Source organism: Suncus etruscus, chromosome 11 (assembly GCF_024139225.1).
Source record: "Suncus etruscus isolate mSunEtr1 chromosome 11, mSunEtr1.pri.cur, whole genome shotgun sequence".
NCBI classification, from domain to species: domain Eukaryota; kingdom Metazoa; phylum Chordata; class Mammalia; order Eulipotyphla; family Soricidae; genus Suncus; species Suncus etruscus.
Window position 1 is genome coordinate 75247576 of NC_064858.1, and position 19475 is coordinate 75267050.

At 51.0% G+C, this 19475-nt stretch overlaps 2 protein-coding genes across 2 annotated transcripts; one reads left to right on the top strand and one right to left on the bottom strand.

Moving 5' to 3' along the window:
• Positions 1-876: 876 nt before the first annotated feature.
• Positions 877-10387, top strand: TROAP (trophinin associated protein). Its single transcript, XM_049782961.1, has 14 exons — positions 877-1033; positions 1145-1331; positions 4408-4565; positions 4639-4743; positions 5477-5565; positions 6039-6091; positions 6656-6777; positions 7663-7779; positions 8062-8142; positions 8266-8337; positions 8483-8680; positions 8805-9438; positions 9602-9795; positions 10343-10387. The coding sequence occupies exons 1-14, from the start codon at positions 884-886 to the stop codon at positions 10385-10387; spliced, it is 2205 nt and encodes a 734-aa protein (XP_049638918.1). The 5' UTR covers positions 877-883.
• A 705-nt stretch (positions 10388-11092) lies between these two features.
• Positions 11093-13721, bottom strand: C1QL4 (complement C1q like 4). The gene is made up of 2 exons (XM_049783596.1): positions 13179-13721; positions 11093-11311 (listed from the first exon to the last, which is right to left on the bottom strand). Exons 1-2 carry the CDS (start codon positions 13719-13721, stop codon positions 11132-11134), a joined length of 723 nt encoding a protein of 240 aa, XP_049639553.1. The 3' UTR covers positions 11093-11131.
• Between the last annotated feature and the right edge of the window lie 5754 nt (positions 13722-19475).

The following is a 19475-nucleotide window of genomic DNA, read 5'->3' on the forward strand; positions in this document are numbered from 1 at the left end:
ACCATATGGGATGCCGGGATTCGAACCACCGTCCGTCCAGGGTCGGCTGCGTGCAAGGCAAACCCCCTGCCTACCGCCGTGCTCTCTCTCCGGCCCCTACGACCCCCCCTCCCCCGCACCCATTCTAACGGGTTCAACAAACCCTGACGCCACAGCCCAACCACACTCTAGTCCAGGCTGGGGCCAAACCTCAAGACATCCCGCAACCAGGTACCAGGTTTTCCCACAATGCACCAGCACGGCCCTGCCTGCGGCCCCAAGACCTCGCGAGAGGACGGCGCCGGTTGCAAGCCCGGCTCCAACCCTTGGCCCCGCCTCAGAACGGATTCCCTCTCTTTTCCCCGCCTTCCACCCCGCGCTCCGCTTTCGGATTAGCTTACGAGCCTGTCAGTTAATTTTTCCTGGCCAGTCAGAGGTTTGAAAACGAAGTCCTTCTCCTAGCCCCGCCCCCTGAACTTTCTGATTGGACAGCTGGGTCAGGCGGCCCCGTGCTTCCGCGGAGTGCGCGCAGCCAATCAGAAGCCTGGCGTATTTTACAAACTGGGGAAGTGGCTGCAGCAGAAGCTTGGAGGAGGCGCTGGAGAACAGGGAGAGCCGGCTGGATTCTCCTCGAGGGGACCTGGGAAGGTGCGGCCGGGCATCTGGAAGGGCTCTAGGGATGTGGAGACGCGTGGTGATGGTGGGAGAGGCCACTCGGGGTCCTGGAGCCAAAGTGTCCACAGACTCAGGCTGTCCGGAGGTGCCTCTTGGAAGAGCGGCCTTGCAGTGATGGCCGGGGCCTGGGCAGGGGTGAGGGTTCTAGGGTTCAGGGATCGATTTTCCTGAACAAGCCGACGTTTGATTTATTAATCCTGTTTTCTTCCCCGTCTCAGTTGTCGCCCTCATGACTACCCTTCAAACCAAGAAGGATCCAGCCTTCCAGAGTAAGGGTGTCTCTCCCACCCCTAGCAAAATTCCCGTACGCTGTCGGAGACGTCCACCTTTCTCCACCGACAAACACTGTGCCCAGGACCAGGAAAACCAAGATCCGAGGGTAAGAGTGACCCCGTGGGTGCAGATCGAGGGTAGGAGGAGACTGCATCCACTATCCATACACCCCAGTGCTGATCCCCCCGCCTTTTTGTCCTCCCTTTTACCCCCAAAGAGATTGGTGCAGAAACTCAGTACTCAGCGTACTCTCCATGACTCAGCTTACCCCAAGCCCAAAGCCTCACATCAAACCAAGAAATCGGAGAGATTGGTAGGGAGCCCTCAGTTCCGGAACCCCTTGGAAGAGCTTAAGCCCAGCCCTGCACGACAAGATGTGGGCCCTGGGCCTCCTCTACAATCAGGTACGAGTTGGAGGACTAAGAACAGTCTCTCTCTTTTTGGGGGGCAAAGGTAAGCCTGGTCATGCTCAGTGATAACTTCTGGCTCAGAACTATTCCTGAGTGCTCAGCGTTGCTCAGGGGACCATATGGGATGCTGGAGATCCAACCCAGGTCAGCCATGTGCAAGGCAAACACCTACCCACTGTACTGCATCGCTCTTGCCTTGATACAGTCTCTTGATTTGATGGAAGATTGGGTTGGTTACAGTGGGGTTGGAGGCATTGCACTCCTCCAGTCTTCTTACTTTAAGAGTCCTGATTCCAGCCCGGAGAGATAGCACAGTGGCGTTTGCCCTGCAAGCAGCCGATCCAGGACCAAAGGTGGTTGGCTCGAATCCCGGTGTCCCATATGGTCCCCCGTGCCTGCCAGGAGCTATTTCTGAGCAGACAGCCAGGAGTAACCCCTGAGCACCGCCAGGTGTGACTCCCCCCCCCCCCCCCAAAAAAAAAAAGTGTCCTGATTCCAGCTCCAAAAGAGCTCTTTTTGTTTGTTTGGGTTTGTATTTTTTTTGTTTTTCTGGTTTTTGGGTCATACCTGGCAGTGCTCAGAGGTTACTCCTGGCTCTAGGCTCAGAAATCACTGCTGGCAGGCTGGGGGACCATATGGGACACCGGGATTCGATCCACCATCCTTCTGCATGCAAGACAAATGTCCTTCCTCCATGCTATCTCTCCGGCCCCATTGGGTTGTTTTTTTAGGTGTTTTGTTTCTGGTCTGGTGCCACACCATCTGGTTATGCTCAGGACTTGCTCCTGTTACCAATGCTCTGTGATGACTCGATGAGGCTCAGAATTTGGGGGATGAGAATTGAATCCAGATTGACCACATGCATAGCAAACACCCTTCTTGTAGTCCTACTCTCCAACCCTGTTCAAAGATAGCTCTTTACTCTTAGAAACTTGATCCTATCTTCCACAAAATATCACCCTTTTTTTTTTTTTTTTTTTTTTGGTTTTTGGGCCACACCTGGCTTTGCTCAGTGGTTACTCCTGGCTGTCTGCTCAGAAATAGCTCCTGGCAGGCACGGGGGACCATATGGGACACCGGGATTCAAACCAACCACCTTAGGTCCTGGGTTGGCTGCTTGCAAGGCAAATGCCGCTGTGCTATCTCTCTGGGCCCAAAATATCACCCTTTTTAAAGCCCTCCCTTCTCCCCTGTCATTCAATCACTCTGATACTTTTCAGTACTTATCTTAGATACCATACTTTGGCTTGAGTCTTCTTTTTTTTTCCATTTTCTCTTTTAGAGGGAAGGGGGAGGGACAGGAAGAGGGTTCAAGAGAAGGTTAGAATAGGAGAGTGTGAGAGAGAGAGAGAGAGAGAGAGAGACAGAGAGAGAGAGACAGAGACAGAGAGAGACAGAGACAGAGAGAGACAGAGAGAGACAGACAGACAGACAGACAGACAGACAGACCAGGCTTGAGTCTTTTACTTCTCTGTATTATGGTGATGACAGCTGTTGCTGCTTCTGTTTCTGCTTCCTATTCTCACTGCTGCCTCCTCCTCCTCCTCCTCTTCCTTATCCCTTATTTCTTATTCCTGGCTCTATTCTCAAGCGACGGTGGCTGCTGTTGGATCGGGCTCCAAAGGGAAGAGTGGAGAGATTGAACCTGTTAGTGTAAAAGTTGGAGACAAAGTTCTTCTACCAGAATGTGGAGGCACCAAAGTGGTTATAGATGACAAGGATTATTTTTTGTTTAGAGATGGGACATTCTTGGAAAGTATGTAGACTGAAAATACCACACTTGAAATGGCATCCCATGAAGCTGCCCATTCCACTGAAGTACTGAAATCTTTCATCATGTAAATAATTTCCGTGTCTCTTTTATAATAAACTAATGCTATCCAAACTAAAAAAAAAAAAAAAAGAAATTACTCCTGGCAGTCACGATTCAAACCACTGACCTTCTGCATGCAAGGCAAATGCCTTTCCTCCATGCTATCTCTCTTGCCCCATGTACCGTTTCTTTAGTCCCTTCTTTTCAAGGCAGTTTTGGAGTTTAAACTCAGCATCTCATAAGAATAATACATGTTCATTATTACTGAGCTATGTCTTCCTGAGAAATTATTTTGGTCTCCTATGGTTCCAGTGCCTGGTTTGTTGTTTATGTAAAGTTCTATGCACCTTTGATGAATTGGTTTGGTTTGTTTGTTTTTTAATATATATTTATTTAGGTTTTGGGGTCATACCCAGTAATGCTCAGGTTTACTCCTTCTCTGCACTCAGAAATCACTCCAGGGATCGAGCTATAGCACACTGGTAGGGCATTTGCCTTTGCACGAGGCCAACCCAAGATGGATCCCAGTTCAATTCCCATCATTTCATATGGTTCCCCCAAGCCTGCTGCCAGGAGCAATTTCTGAGTGCAGAGCCAGGAGTAATCCCTGAGCACCACTGGGTATGACCCAAAATAACCAGGGAAAAAAAAAAAAAAAAAAAGAAAAGAAAATTACTTCTGGTAGGGCCAGAATGGTAGCACAGTGGTAGGGGGTTTGCCTTGTACATGCCAACCTGGGATGAGTCCGGGTTTAATCCTCACCATCCCATATGGTCAGGCTTAGGGGAGCCTGGCAGGAGTGATTTCTGAGCGCTGATTCAGGAGTAAACCCTGAGCATCACTGGGTGTGGTCCAAAAAATAAAAATCACTGCTGGCAGAGTTAGGGGACCATAGGGTGTGCCTGGGATTGAACCTTGGTCACCACATGCAAGGCAAGTGCCCCAATCACTGTGCTATTGCTCTGGCCCTATTTTTATATTTATTTGCTCTTGGGCTTTTTGTTTGTTTATTTTGTGGTATCTGAGGGGACTCAGGGACTACTCCCAGCTCTGTGCTTAGAGAATTACTCAGAAATTCTCAGGATTTTGCAGTACCAAGGACCAAATCCAGGTCTCCCTCATGCAAAAAATGTACTTAGCACATTGAGCTCTCTCTTCAGTCCCCCTTTGATGAGTTAGAGTCAACTGAATGAGTCGCTGGCCCTCGGCCTTCCTACTTCCTTTTCTCTCATTTTTCCTTCTCTTCTTCCCTTATAGAGGCTTCAGGGGCCATTGAGTTTGTAGCTGACCCTGCAGCCCTAGCCACCATTTTGTCAGGTGAGGGACTGAAGAGTTGTCACTTGGGGCGCCACACTAGCCTGGCTCAGAGAATCCTGGTCCGAGGGAAACAGAGAGATGCTAACCGAAGAGGCCAGGTAATAAGACTCATGATGGCAGGGTCTGAAGAGAATCCTGTGCCTATGCTCATAGCTTTTTTTGGGGTCCTAGGGTATTCGGGCCTCTGCATATTTGGCCCCAAGAACCCCCACCCAAAGACTGGAAGGACCAGGACTTCGAAGCCAGACTTTGTGCTCCCAGAGACTAGAGGAACTGGTAAGTATCTATCATGGGCTTATTCTCAGTGCTCCTGGGAACTCTTTTTAGGGACAAACGAGACTTTGACAGAGAAGCTTCTTTCTGCCAGAGGGACTCTGAAGATGGATGTGGTTGTTGCCATAGAGGCAGGCCAGAGGGAGGGTGGAAGAGAAACTGGGAACATTGGTGGTGGGAAGTGTGCACTGATGAAGGATATTGGACATTGTATGACTGGAAACTCAATCATCAACAACTTTGTAATTGTATCTCACAGTTATTCAATTAAAGAATTAATCTTATTAGGGCCTGGAGAGATAGTACAGCGGCGTTTGCCTTGCAAGCAGCTGATTCAGGACCAAAGGTGGTTGGTTTGAATCCCGGTGTCCCATATGGTCCCCCATACCTGCCAGGAGCTAATTCTGAGCAGATAGCCAGGAGTAACCCTTGAGCACAGCTGGGTGTGGCCCAAAAAACAAAAAAAAGGGGGGGGGTCCGGGAAGGTGGCGCTAGAGGTGTCTGCCTTGCAAGCGCTAGCATAGGGCAGACCTCGGTTCAATTCCCGGCGTCCCATATGGTCCCCCCAAGCCAGATTTGATTTCTGAGCGCATAGCCAGGAGTAACCCCTGAGCGTGAAACGGGTTTGGCCCAAAACCCCCCCAAAAAAAGAATCTTATTTTATAAAATGGATGTAGCTGGAAGTGAAACCTAAAAGTTCTGGGTCCATCTTTGACTCATTTTTTCCTCTCTTAAGAACAAGATTCCATCTTCAGGAGCTTCCTTACACCCCTCAACCCGCCCCAGTTTCCAGGAGCTAAGAAGAGAGACAGGTGGCATCAGCCGGTGAGGAGAGGGTAGTCTGTCAAAGAATGAGCCTGTCTTGCAAATAGGTTCTGCAGAGTTGGGGCCAATAAGGATCTTTAGGATTTTATCCCAATGTGGATGGGAAGAGAATATCTATGACTATTCAGGATGTGCCTTTAAAATCAGTCTCAGGCCTTCTGTCTTAGTTTAACAAAAGTTTCTTCAGGTGGTCACGGTGTGGGTGGGGGTGGTGGAAAAAGAATGAGGGATGCAAATGGAAGAGGTTTTCTCTTTTGTATAATGGCTAATGCATAGATTGTGACAAGAAGTATCATTTGGACTTGATTCCTCTTACTTGTGCAAGCTTGCCTTAAACTGCAAGCTTCATTTTCTTTAATCTGTCAAATGAAGATAACGTTTGCATTGACATTAAAAGCGGTGTGAGAATTCAGTGAGAGGTTATTACTCAACTTATACCCAGTGACTGCTTGTTGTTTCTTTATCATCATCAGGAATGCAGCAAGCCAGGCATCAGGATTGTTCCTGGACTCCCCAGTCCAGCCTGGTGAGTGTGTCTGGCCAAGGAGAAAGAACCAAGACTGGTAGGCTGCCCGTAGTAGAGAGAAAGCTCACCAGGATCTTTCTTTTTTTTTTTTTTTTTGGTTTTTGAGCCATACCCAGTGTCGCTCGGGGTTACTCCTGGCTATGTGCTCAGAAATCACCCCTGGCTTGGGAGACCATATGGGAAGCCAGGGATAGAATCGCAGTCCATCCTAGGTTAGCATGTGCAAGGCAAATGCCCTACTGCCTGTGCAACCGCTCCTACCCCTCATCAGGATTTTTTCCCTCCCCCCCAATCTTGGTAGCCAATTAGTTACACATATCGAAGGAAATGGTCCTCATTTCTACCCTCTTCCTGCCCAGATTGATCTTCCACCTCTGTTCAGTCCTTATCTAAGAGCCATCACTTAAGAGTGCTCAGATTAAGAAGTGGAGACAGTGCTGACTCCAAGCAGGACAGGATGGCAAATCCTGTCAAACTGGCATATCCTCTTAGAGGGGGTAACACCCTATAGCAGACTTTGGAGGGTGTCTTAGGAACCTTAGTAAATTTCTTGTCTCTTCCTAGCTCCATCTCTCCCTAGAAGAGAACATGAAGTTGTCACTCATTCAGATGAAGGAGGAGGGGACCCCCTCACTCAGGCCCAACGAATCCCATTAAGAGAAACCCAAGAGAGAACCCACACGAGGGTGAGATGGGGCCCTCCTAGGAAGGGTGGGAGAAGGGGAGGTGCATAGGGAATTATGGGGAGTGCTAAGCATTTTGAGAAAGAGAGAGAGATGTTAATTAGGATTCAAGTCCTGTCCAGAGTGGGACTGACCCTTCCCAGGAGTCTGGATCCTGGGGTTGAGAGGTCACAGTCCTATAAACTTTTGTGTTGCCATCACTGCGAATTAACTCTTATCAGCCAAAGCTCAGTTTTCCATTCCCTATGTATTTATTGACTCATTGCTGTGTGCTAAGCACTGCCCTACATTCTGGATAAGATAGTAATTAAGTTCACATTCTAGAGGGCATACATTTTAAAAAAGCTGATATATAAAAAACACATTTGTTTTATACTACTTTTTCAAATATATTAGTTAAGGGACTCTCTTTGAGAGAGAGAAGATGATATGTAAGTAAAGTTCAGAATGAACCAACAAGATATTGAGAGGAAGAAACTTCCAGGCCAAGAAAATCATAGCTACAGAGGCTCTGAGGAGAAACTATGGTTTTTGCATTTAAGGATCAGCAAAGAGGCACTAAGGACTGGAACGATAGTACAATGGATAGGAGTCTTGCTTTGCATGAGGCAGAGCAGGGTTCGATCTCCAGCATCCCATAAAAGCATAGGAATAATTCCTAAGCACAGAGCCAGTAGTAACCCCTGAGCACCACCAGTTGTGGCCCAAAACAAACAAAATAGGAGACACAAGTGAGGCTGAAGCAGAGTGAGAAAGAGGACAGGAAATAGGGTTTGAGCTCTCACAGGTTTCGTTCATGAAAGTAGTGATTTTATAGAATTTTTTTTTTGTGAAAACAAGGCAGAGAAAAGCAAGGTCTGGGTTCGCTCTTCCCCCTTCTTTCTACAGGACAGTTGTGACCCCCATCTGATGTTTACCCCAAGACGAGTAATGCCACCCTCTATCACCCATCCTTCATCCTTTGGACGGGCTCAGCGCATACCTTCACCTAGCCCCTCAGTTCAGGTTTGTATCCTCAAGGGCTAGGCAAGAGCAGAACAGTCTGCCAAGATTAGATAGTTTTGTTTTGATTTTTGAGTCACTCCCAAAAACCCTTAGAATACTCCTGACTTTGAATTTTTGTGTGTGTCTATATGTGAATGTTTTGCTCCTGGCAGATGCTCAGGTACCATTCAATGCCTAACCTTGGGCTCCAGCATGTAGAGCAAGCACTCAGCCCTTTGAACAATCTCCTCGGCTTTTATGTCTTGGTTTTCTCTCTCCTTAGCCACCCCCATTTCTCCCCAGACCTCCTATTCAGTATTGCGGCGTCTTGCCATTTATCCCAAAACCCAGTTCACGCCTCTCCCATCAACTTACAGAGTCCAGGTAAGGGTAGGGTAAGGTAGCTTGGAGAGGAAGGGAAGGGGTGAGTCCAGGGCAAGTTCAATAAGGCCAGGGAGGAGGGGAAAAGTACCCATCTGTGGTGCCTTGTTGAAATCTTGCTTCTAGAAGTCCCAGACTAAGAAGCTGCTGAGCAGCCTTTCCCCACAACCTTGTCCGGAAGAGCCTGCTCTGCCCTGGGTAAGTTTTGGAAGAAATCTTTCTGTGATGAGATTTCTAGTACTCACTGTGAGCCTGTGAACCATCAATATGAGTAAAGTCACCTAAACAAATAATTCTCCAGCTTCCCATAGTTCTGTTGCCCTCATCAGAGCCTCCCCATTAGGGACTTCATCCCGTCTTCAGGAGGGTGGATCTGCCCCAGCCTGACTTGCTCATGCAGCCCCTCTCTTCCATATGGCAGGAGAAGATCACAGTACAGTTATTTAACCAGGAGAGTCATAATCTGCTGCAGGAGGGGACGGGGAAACCCTGTGGGGCCTCCCCCAGCAATGCTTTCAACTTCAAGGAGCTAAAGATACAGGTGGGTCTCTCGGGGTGGTACTAATGACAGAGCCTGGGAAAGGGGTGAATAGGGGTGTCTAGGAATAGGACACTGAGCAGAAACTTGAACCAACATCTTAATGCTATACCTCTTCTATCTACAGCGCATCGCTATCCTGCAACAGCTTTTGCAACAGGAGGTCCAGGGGCTGGCAGAGAGCAAGTGTACTCCCTCTAGTGGAGGTTCCACTTCCCCGGAGGTGTTTGAACTTCAGCCACTACTTGCTGAAATTGCTAGAATTCTGGACACCCCAGAGCATCATTCTGGAACTTCGCACCTTCCTAGACTGTTAGATCACACTGAGTCACTAAAGCCCTGCCCTCCAGAGGATTGTGAGCAATCACAGCCTGGCCTTCGAACAGAACCTGAGGTTGCTCAGCCCTGTCCTCCAGAAGAGCCAGGCCCCAGGGAGTCTACCGATTGGAGGGAGCTTGAGCTCATAGGGCCCTCTGCGCAAGAGCAGCCTGATGCAGCAGAGCCAGGGCCCTTACAGGCCGAACCAGCACCCCTTCAGGTCTGCACCCAGAGACAGGCTGGTCTCACTGAGCCCTCCTCCGAGGTAGCTTGTGGGGCATCAGAGACTCACACCCTGGAACCCAGAATTCCAGAATCCAACCCACAACCTGGCTGCCATCAAGGGGCTCCAGTGACAAGCAGTCTGCTCTTTCAAAGCCCACTTGGTGCCAGCTCCCCTAGCTACACAGGCCAGTCTCTGAGGCCTCCCATGGGCCAGGCAGGTAAGGAATTGCTTGCAGGGGGTGTGAATGAAAGTTCTTATCTCTTGCTGCCCTGCCCAGGAACCCTACATTCTTTCCTCATCTCCCCTGAGTGGGTGAGGAGTGGTGAAGGGCAGTGTATGGGAGAAAAGTAGAGTCCAGAGCTTTGACCCTTGGCCTTCAGGTCCCCGAAGACTGGCCCCTAGGGCCCTGGCCCTGAGGCAGCGCCTGCAAGCTTGTCTAAGTGCCATCCATGGCTTCCACGAGGCCCGCCTAGACGATGAGTGTGCCTTCTACACCAGCCGGGCCCCTCTGCCAGGCCCCACCCGGATCTGTGCCAACCCTGTGGCCACCTTACTAGAATGGCAGGATGCGCTGGTGAGCCTACATCACAGCCAGGCTGTGCTCACACCACAGACCACACTTACAGGAAGGGGGCAGGAGGCAGCCTTGGTCCCTTAACAGAGGTCAGTGGGGAAAGTCTGGACCACACAAGGAGGACAAAGCTGTGACCACACATATCTCTCTCCTTCTCTCTCCAGAGTTTTATTCCTGTCGGTTCTGCTGCCTCTCAGGACTCTCCATCATGAGACTATTCCAGCCCTGCCTGACTTCTTCCTTTTAGTTATTTATTGTAGATCCATCCCATAAGATCTGGAGCTGACCCATTTTAATCCTTCAATAAAGTTACTGAAGTGTCTTTTCCACTTAGTGAGCCAGACAGCAGATCTCCCATTGTCCACATGGGGGCAGTATGCACCTGCTTAGAGACCAGCATTGATTCTGGGATCCCTGAAACATCACCTACACCAGAAACCTTACCATAGGGAGGGGGGCACTCACTCTTTCCCAAAAACTTCAGCAAACTATGAATATTGGGGTACCCTATGTGGACCAGTGAAAACTTTGTGCACTGTGATATCAGGTGTCATTTCTGGGAACCATCTGCAACTGTCAGGCAGCCCAGTAGACCCAGATCTTTGGAATCTGCACTGTGGGAAGTGGGGGTGTTTCGCTGACGTGGAAGACTCTGAGCTGATACACATCTGCCTTTACACATCAGAATAGGAGCCTTCTCTACCCACTGGCAAGCCTAAGACTTTTTCTCTGAGAAAGTGCCTGGGAGAAGGGAAAGAGACACCACTTCCCCTTACATTGTACTAGTGAAGAGACACACCATTCTCCAACTTCACTTTATTGGAAGGGGCCACAGCAGTTATACCCCCAAGTCCTAGTTCAGATGGGGGCTGAAATGGGGACTCTACAGGATAAAGTTTAAATGCTCAGAAAGAATTCACTAGTTCCTCTAGGAATATGAAGGCTGCCAAGGCCCCAGCCTGCAGCTTGAAAATACGAGAAAGGGAAGTGACTGCAAGAGAAATTTATCAGGACAGGGGAGCCTACCTCTTCCTACTGCCCTCACCCAAATGGAATTATGCTTCTGTCCTCTCCCTCTCCAGGGCTTCCCTTCTTCATTTGGTGCTTCTAGCTCTAGCTAGTGAAGCCTCCCAGCAGAAAAGGGGCCCCAGTCCCAACTCACAAATACACAAAATGCCCTGCTTGCTGGCCTCCACTCTAGCTAGACCCCTAGTAGGGCCACGTTCTCTGACTGGACATTGCCTCATAGGGGGCTGGCTGAAGGGGCAGGCTCTGGGGGAGTGAAGAGCAGGTGAGCAAGGGCGGGGCAGGCAGGGGAAGGTGCGGAGAGGGCAGCTCAGTCTGGATAAATGATGAAGCCGGAGAAGGTGCTATACTTGTTGGTGTTGCCGCCATGCACCTTTCCTCCATCCAGCTTGATGAAGACCTCATCGCCCACATCCAAGTGCAGGATAACGCTGTTGCTAGCATAGTCGTAATTCTGGTCTGCATCCTGAGCAATGGCACTGGCACGGACCTAGAAAAAACAGAACCAACCCTGTGCAGAGCTGGCGCTGCATGTGATCAGGCAGATAAGGCAACAAGCCTGAGTGCTCCTAGGTGCTGCCCCTCACTCCTGGAGCACTGGCAAGTATCTGTCCTTGGCAACTCAACTGCAGACCCAGTAGGAAATGATCATAGCGCTGACCTCATAGGTTGTCTGGTGGTAGTGACAGCATGGGAAGTGAATGTTTGGCATATAGGAAACACTCTCTAGAACTTGCCCTGATTGTCTTAAAAATAAGGTTAGCATAAAAAATGCTATCGATTCTAAACCCAACCTGAGCTCCTAACCTTGCCTTCCTCTCCCAACCCTCTCTCCCTCACGCACAGGACAGGTGTGAGCTGTGTCCCAAGGCTCCTTGCGGCCCTTGGAAGGTGCGTATTCCTTCCTAGGTCTCCACAGTCTGATGGGATGGAGATGGGATGGAGGCTAGACATGAGGGGGGTGGACTTCAGGTCCACGGGGAGCCCCTCCTCCCCTCTGGCCTCCTTGAGGCTGATCCCCTTGGGCTGCCAGCCCCCTCCCCAGTCCTCTCTTCCAGTACCGCGGGGGAGGGGGCTGGATATTAACTTATTAATTATTCATCGTTATTCTAATCACTATTTACCATCCCTAGGGCTCAGCGCCACCCGTGCCTCAGAATACAGAGTGAGGAGTCTGAGCCCCGCCCCCTCGGAAAGCTACCAGCTTTCTCTCCAAACAGCCCTCAGGCCTGTCTATAACAGACCACACAGACACATCTCTTCAAGGCCACACACGCACTCTCAGTGCTCAGTTCTCACACCTTCACCCCAAAGCACCTGCAGACATTCTCTCTTGCCCTGAGTTCCTAGGGAGCTACAGCTCGGAGGAGGCAGAGCCTCAAAACTGGAGGTTTAGGAGCCATAGCAGGACTGGGATGACCAAGCTAATGGTCCATGGTCAATACTAATCCAAGGCACAGGACATGGGGAGATCACTACACATCCCCAATCTTATCCTCATGACCTACGAGGCCCAGACTCTTCCCCTCTCCTTCAAGGATACACCTTGGCTTCTCCTTCGGTGCACTCCCAGATCTGCAGCTGATTCCACCAGGCTATTTACCTAAACCAAAATCATTGTGACTCAGACCCTCACAGGGGGCAGAATCACCTGGGAAGATGAAGAACTGATGAGACTATCCGGGGCCAAAGCCTTTTTTCCCTTTGCCCCTTGCCTCATTCCTTTTACAAATCTATTCCTTCAAGTCACTGGCTGACCCCTGAGCTGCCACATCATTCCACATCTGTTCTGCCTATTCACCTGTGTTAGATGGGGACAAGGACCTAGCTAGTAAGCAATAGAGCTGCCCAAAAGCTAAGTGAGGGTATTTTTCCTTTCTCACTTTTTCTTTTAAAAAAAATCCAAGCAGAAGGCTCCTTTACATGAGAAAAGCTGCCCACTGCCTCCTGCTAAGATATAGACTTCATTTGAATTTGAACCCAGTAACTCATTTATTAACATTAGAAAAAAACAGATGCCCAAAAAAGAGGGCATGCCCCAAGACAGGGTAAGAAGAGAGGTGAACTGGCAGGTGAATTAGTGCCTACAGTTAGAGTGTGATGTTGCATCTGCAGGGTCAGAACTTGGGGTTGAGAGTTCTAATTCTTTCACCATTCTTCATGATCTATGGGACCCTGGGTTGGGGGTTTCTTTCCTCCAGCCCCCAGTTCCTCTGGCAACAATGTAAGGTGACCTGTGTGTTCCTGGCAGCTGGTGTTCCCTGATTCAATGACTGGAAGAAGGGTTTGGCGTGTGGGTGCAGGAGTTTAGAAAGCCACTCCAGGGGACATGAATCTGGGTGGGTAGGGCAGCTCACCTGTCCGTTCTTCATCAGGTCGGCCCACATGCTGGTGCCGTCGCCTCCGCGCATGAGCACATGGTAAGCGAAAAAGTAGACTCCTGGCATGGGACAGGTGAACTTGCCGCTGGCCGCTTCGTAAGCGTTCCCCACGTTCGTCACCACGTCGTCGAATCGCAGCACCTCGTAACCTTCGTGGGGTCGCCGCAGGCCCGCGTAGAAGGCGATTCGAGGCACGTAGCCTGCAGCGGGGGCCAGTCCTCCGGGGCCGGGGCCAGGAGGACCAGGGGGCCCTGGCCTGCCCGGTTCACCCGGAGGCCCCCTGGGACCCGGCGGACCCGGAGGCCCCCGCAGACCGGCCTTCCCGCGCCGGCCCATCTCTCCTTTGGAGCCCGGCGGGAAGGGGGGCGCCGAGGCCAGCGCACCGTCGGGGCCCGGGCCTGGGCCTCGGGGCCCGTGCGGGTCGCACACCATGCGGCAGCGCCCCAGCATCTCGTAGTGCGCCGGCCCGCGGGAGCTGTGTACCAGCAGCGGGATGGCCACTAGCAGCAGCAGCACCATGGCCACCCCGACGGCTGCGCCCGCCACTCGCTTGCGGCGGCTCAGCCGCGTCGCGGCCAGGGCCAGCAGGTCCTCCTCGCTCTTGGGCGCAATGGCGGCGGAAGCCCGGGGCGCTCCGCGGGCCCTGGCTGGACACCGGGGCTCAGGCCTGGCCCCGGGGGGCGAGGGGACCCTCCCCGACGGCGGCCCCCAGCACCCCCACCCGGGGCACACCGCTTTGGCGGCCGGCGCCTGGCTCCAAACCTTCCGTCCAGGAGGAGGGTCCCTGCGGGCTGGGCCCAGGGCAGAGCCCGCGCGCGGTCCTCTAGGATTTACCCTCCGGTTCAGGCTCAAGATCCCGGGGTCCCCCCCGACAAAGCAGCGGCTTCTCAGACGGCCGGGCTCTTACGAATTCGGGGCGCTCGCTCTCCGGGCCGCTGCTCTCTCCGGGATGGGGTGGAGGAGGCGCCGAGGTGCCCACCTGCCCGGACGGCGCTCTCTGCTCCCAGCTCCGGACGTCCCAGTTCTGCGTAGCGGAGGGCGGCCGCGGACTCGTCGACCCCCTGGTAGGTGTGCGCGCCGGCTCTTGGCGAGCGCTGGCCCGCGGGTCGATGGCCGTCACGGCCACAGCCTCTGCCGAGCCCCGGCCCCGCGTCTTTTCCCTGCCGGCGTCTCCCTCCACGTCCCCAACCTTCCTCCCCTTCTCTCCCTGGCGGTGTGCGGGTGGAGCGAGCCGCCGCGCCGCTGGAACCGCTATAAGCGGCCGATGGGCAAAGCGACCTCTGGCGCCCAGACTGGGGAAGGCGGGGGCGGGGCAGGCCGCGGCTCTCACCCGAGTCTCCCCAAAATCTAGGGGAACCTGCCCTGCTCTAAAGGATTCAACAGAGACTCGCTGCACCCACCCTGATCTTGCATCCGTTCACAATGCGGAGTTGGTGAGGGTTTTCCTCCCTGGAACCCAGAGAAAACAAGAACACAGAGGGATAAGAAGGGGTCCAGAGTACAACGTGGTCCAGATAGTACAATGTGTAAGGCGCTTGCTTGCCTTGCATGCGGTCGAGCTGGGTTTGATCCGTGGCATCATCCCATAGGGTTCTTTCAGCTCAGAAAGAACACCTGAGCACCGCCCGGTGTGGTCACAAAACAAAACAAAAAGGGAGAGGGGTCCATATATGCACATAGAGAAGTTAGACACCCAGGACTGAAATCAGAGGCTACCCCCGCAATAAAAAAAAAAAAGGAAATAAAACCCATATATAAGCAAATAAGAAGGGCAAGAAAAGATCAAAATCTGCACCCAAAGTGAAATCAGTCCCTACAGCCCCGCGGTGCCTGTGCTAGAGGAATGGATGATAAAGATACACGCAGACCTGCACTGGAAATGCAAGTTTTCAGTGCTCCTTTTCTTTACTCCAGGTGCACAGAGCAGCTAAGACAATGAAAAAGCGAGAGAGACTGATTTGGGGAGCCAGCAGAAACAGACAGGGAAGCAAAGAAAGACCGACAGAGAAATCAGTGAAGGGAAAACCATATAGAGACACAGAGGCAGAGACAAAGCTTCAAAGAGAGACAGGCTAACAGCCTCAATGGGGGTTGGGGTGGGGAGAGACAGAGAGAAAGAGACGGAAGGGAGACAGGTTGACAGATAGAGAGAGAAATGTAAATGGCGCTGCAGAGAGACACCCAGGTCCGTGTTTGGACTCCAATGTGACATATCAAGTGTAGGGGAACCGAGGGCGGGGCTGTTCTTGGAGCACGATGGTCACTCTGGCCTGTGCATTGTCAGAGTGTGCTAGCAAGTGTGGATTTAGCCTGGAACCCTGACCTGGTGTGTCCCTGGGGAGTGGATTGTGGTGTCTAGGGGGGGTTTAGTTGTCTCCCCTTAGTTCTTGCATTTGGAACCTTATGAATATCCTTTATCCTTGAGAACACAGGGCTAGTCTTAACTCCCCTTGCCCACCGAATCCTATTCTAGTATCACATCTGGTCTAGTCTCAAGAACCATTGACCTCCCTTCCTCCAAGGTCCCTGTTTGTATAGAAACCCCAGAACTTTGGATCTTTTGTCTTATTTTTTCAAGTAGTTTTATTTATTTATTAATTGATTGGTTTGGGGGCCACATCCCGTGATGCTCAGGGATTACTCCTGGCTCTGTGCTCAGAAATCCCTTCTGGGAAGGGCCCAAGTGAATGCCAGGAACTGAGCTGCATCTATGCAGGGTCAGCGGCTTGCAAGGTTTTTTGTCTTTTGTTTTAAATGTTGGGGGTAAGGTTGGATGAGTTTGAAGTTGGCTATGCAAATTAATGTAACTGAGATTTAGATTAAGTGTTAAGCACCCTCCTGTGAGAGGTGACAGTCAACCTTCTGGTGACCAATAAACCTGAATTTGGAGAAATCCCTGTCTGTGAGGGAGCAAAGCCGGGAACTGCTGGAGACTGCATCCTTCCTGAGGACCTGAAACCCTCTAGAGGAAACTTCTCGTTCACAGGGACTCCAGGTTCTCAGACATGGAGAAAGGGTTCCAGGATTGATGAAAGTGATATTTGAGATTCTGAGGTGGGCAGCATGCAAGCTATCCTGGAGACTCAGGTAAGCCAGTATAATGTAGTGTGATGCCCTATGAGACAAAGGGCAGTGGGCATACCTGGGTATGGTTCCTAGATGGAAGGTGGTTTCTTTATGTTGTGTTTTCTGTTCCCAGTCCCTGTACTTCAAACCTCATAACGATGCAGGAAAAAAGAGGTTGCTGAGGCCTAGCCTTTCCCTACATGCTTGAAAGGGTTGAGAGAAAAGGATTGGCAGTCAGTGAGGGCGGGGCCTCCTCCTCCAACCATAAATACAAATTTTATTCAAGGTCTTTGTCGCCATTTGTCTTCCTCGGGGGGCTGAGGGCCCTGTCACCCCGTGCATGTCTAATTCTGAATCTACTCCCCCAGGCTGGATGACAAATGGATCAGAAAGGAGAGAGCATACGGGCTTATATTGGCCGCCCGTCTGATCATCCTCAGGCCCTATAAGATTCCAGGTTATGCCACCTCTCTCCTTCCTCCTCTTCCTCTTCTGCTCTCTCTCACACCACCCCACCAGAGGCTCTGTCCTGCTCCTACCTTACCTTCCCCACTTACCACGCCCTCTTTTTGAACCTCTTGCCCTGCCTCAGCCTGTCGGCACTGCTCTCTAGTCCAGTCTCTCTCCTAACCCCACCCGCCCCTGCCCATCCCCAGCCTAGACTGAGAGCTGTTTGACCAGCAGTGTTGTGGCAACTGTAGGGGGAGGGAGGGTGTGGTAGGGAGAGCAGGCTGGGCTTGCGGGGAGCCTAGGGGCCAGCTCCATGAATTTATTCATGTTCTGTTGCGCTTTCCCCACACTCTGGAATGAAGCTGCCAGCTCACCGGGTCCTTATTTCTTCTCCTGCAGCTGTCACATACAGCTAAGAAGGGACCTAGGAAGGGTCAAGGCCAGCCAGTGCTCCTGGGGACAGAAGCCAAGTATCTGGGTTCAAAAGAAAATTCTGGGGGTCAGTTTGAGCTCTAAAACATCTATCCAGAACTCAGAAATTAGAAGGCCTCAGGAAAGCGGGTACTTGGGAAGGGGAAGTAGGTAGAGAGGATGTGTACTACAACAATAAAGAATCAGTAGAGATGGAGACAAGCTTATAGGAGCCTGTGGGAAAGGAAGTCTTTACCAAATTTCCTATATGAAAACACAGCCTAGCCTGCACCGTACCTTAACTTCTACTCTTGAACTGCATTAACCAGGACCCTATTCCAAGTTATACACTTGACTCTCCAATCTGAAAATAGATCCAGGCTGGAGAGATAGTACAGTAAACTGGGCATTTGTCTTTAACACAGCCAACCAAGGTTCAACCCAAGTCTCTTCAGGAGTGACTATAGAGCGCAGAGCTATGTATGACCCAAAAACCAAAAAGGAAAAAAATGAAAATGAATCTTAATTCTGCAAACTCACCCTAAATGAAACTCACCCCACCTGGGGTTTTTTTTTCTAGAAGTCAGAGGTTTCCCAAGAATATTTCCAAGGTTTACAGTCAGATTTTACATTGTGTGATTAGCATCTGATTTGCATGTGATCCATGCCTTCTGCTCTGTGGAAGTTTTCATGTTAAAATTTTATGAAGTCTAGTGGAAAGGTCCTGGCTCCTTGAAGTTTCTCTCTTTTTATTTCTCCTCTCATACTCCTTGACCCAGACCCCCTCAAGGGAAGAAAGTGGGTGAAGAGATGAGATTTAGAACACTCAGGACAGAGAAGATCCTGGCAGTGTAATTTCTCCATTGCTTTCAGTGTCAAGTTCACAAGTCTCAGTTTTCTCGGCCATGAGAGGGGAGGAACCAGGTGGCTGGTGTTGTGTTAAGATCTAAAGATGTATGGGCTGGAGGGATAGGATGGCAGGTAAGGTGCCTGCCTTGCGTTGGCATCCATATAGTCCCTGTGTACTGCCTGGAGTAATTCCTGAGTATCGCCAGTTGTGGCAAAAGAAAAAAAAAGAGAAAAGGAGGTAGAATGAACACTTCTTTGGATCTATTAGGAGGTCCGCAGGATGCACAGTAAGGATTACATCACACACATACACACACACAAACACACACACACACACACACACACGTATACAGGGGTTAAGGCACATGCCTTGCATGAGGCAAGCCCTCTATAATTTCCTTTAACACATATTTCCCAAGAATTTCCAGGAATGACCTGAGCACAGAGCCAGAACTAAGCCCTGAGCACCATTGCATGTGTGTGTGTGTGTGTGTGTGATGTAATCCTTACTGTGCATCCTGTGGACCTCCTAATAGATCCAAAGAAGTGTTCATTCTTCCTCCTTCTCTTCCTTTGAGGCTTTCAGGACCATTTAGTGTGGATCTCCCTACCATTCTCCCTCCCCACATGTTACTTTATCTTTCAGCTTCCACATCAAGATCTAACTATGCCAGGCCCCTGATGAAGAGAAAGGCACTTTGTTCACCTGAAAAGAAGAGACTGTGAGGAAAGGGAGATACACTTCCTTATAATTTCTGACAGCACCCTGATGTGCATATCTATCAATTCTATTTTACAGAGGTGAAAACTGGGTCCAGCAACCAAAGAGGGGTGTGTCAGCCTGAAGTGGCAGTCCACACTAGTTCTGATGATGGGCAGAGGAGGCTGGAATGGAGGCAGTGGAAGGGAAAGCAGCACAACAGAGCACAGAGCAGAGTGGAATTACTTGAGGACCTAGTCTGCAGCAGAGGCCCTTGGCTCTGTGGGGTCTTCTCCTGAACAGGATGGAGTCAGCCACCACACAGATTGTTAGCATAAAGGACACCGCTGCTGAGACCTCAGGTGACAGAGAAGAGGTCAGGGAAGAGGATGGTGATGGAAACAATATGTGGAAGAAATGTCTCTCAGAGAAAGGGAAGTGAGCTGTCTAAGGTCAGAGGACCTTCTCTTACTTCTAGGGCAACCGGGCAAGGGCATTCTGCCCCCTGCAGAGCCCCCCCCCCCCCGCAGCCTTGTGAAAGGTAGAGCCCTTGGGACTCCTCTGGGAGAGGGGTAGGGATTGCTTCTCAGGCCAAGGAAAGGCTGACCTGGTCTCTGACTGCTGACCAGGTGTAGCTTCTCACCCTAGCCTCGTTGGACACGGCCTCCCACCACAACCCCACCTTCGCCAGCTCCAGTCTCCAGATAATAAAATGTAGCACGCGGCCGCAGACAGCTGTCAGACCCCTCATTTCTCCTCTGGGATATTGGATCCCTCGCAGGGAGAAGGGCCGGCGA

Coding starts and splice junctions, on each gene's coding strand:
- TROAP (XM_049782961.1), top strand. CDS start 884: ATGACTACCCTTCAAACCAAGAAGGATCCAGCCTTCCAGAGTAAGGGT. Junction 1,034..1,144: donor AGGAAAACCAAGATCCGAGG/GTAAGAGTGACC, acceptor TTACCCCCAAAG/AGATTGGTGCAGAAACTCAG. Junction 7,780..8,061: donor CACCTAGCCCCTCAGTTCAG/GTTTGTATCCTC, acceptor ATTTCTCCCCAG/ACCTCCTATTCAGTATTGCG.
- C1QL4 (XM_049783596.1), bottom strand. CDS start 13,721: ATGGTGCTGCTGCTGCTAGTGGCCATCCCGCTGCTGGTACACAGCTCC. Junction 11,312..13,178: donor ACCTGATGAAGAACGGACAG/GTGAGCTGCCCT, acceptor TGTTTTTTCTAG/GTCCGTGCCAGTGCCATTGC.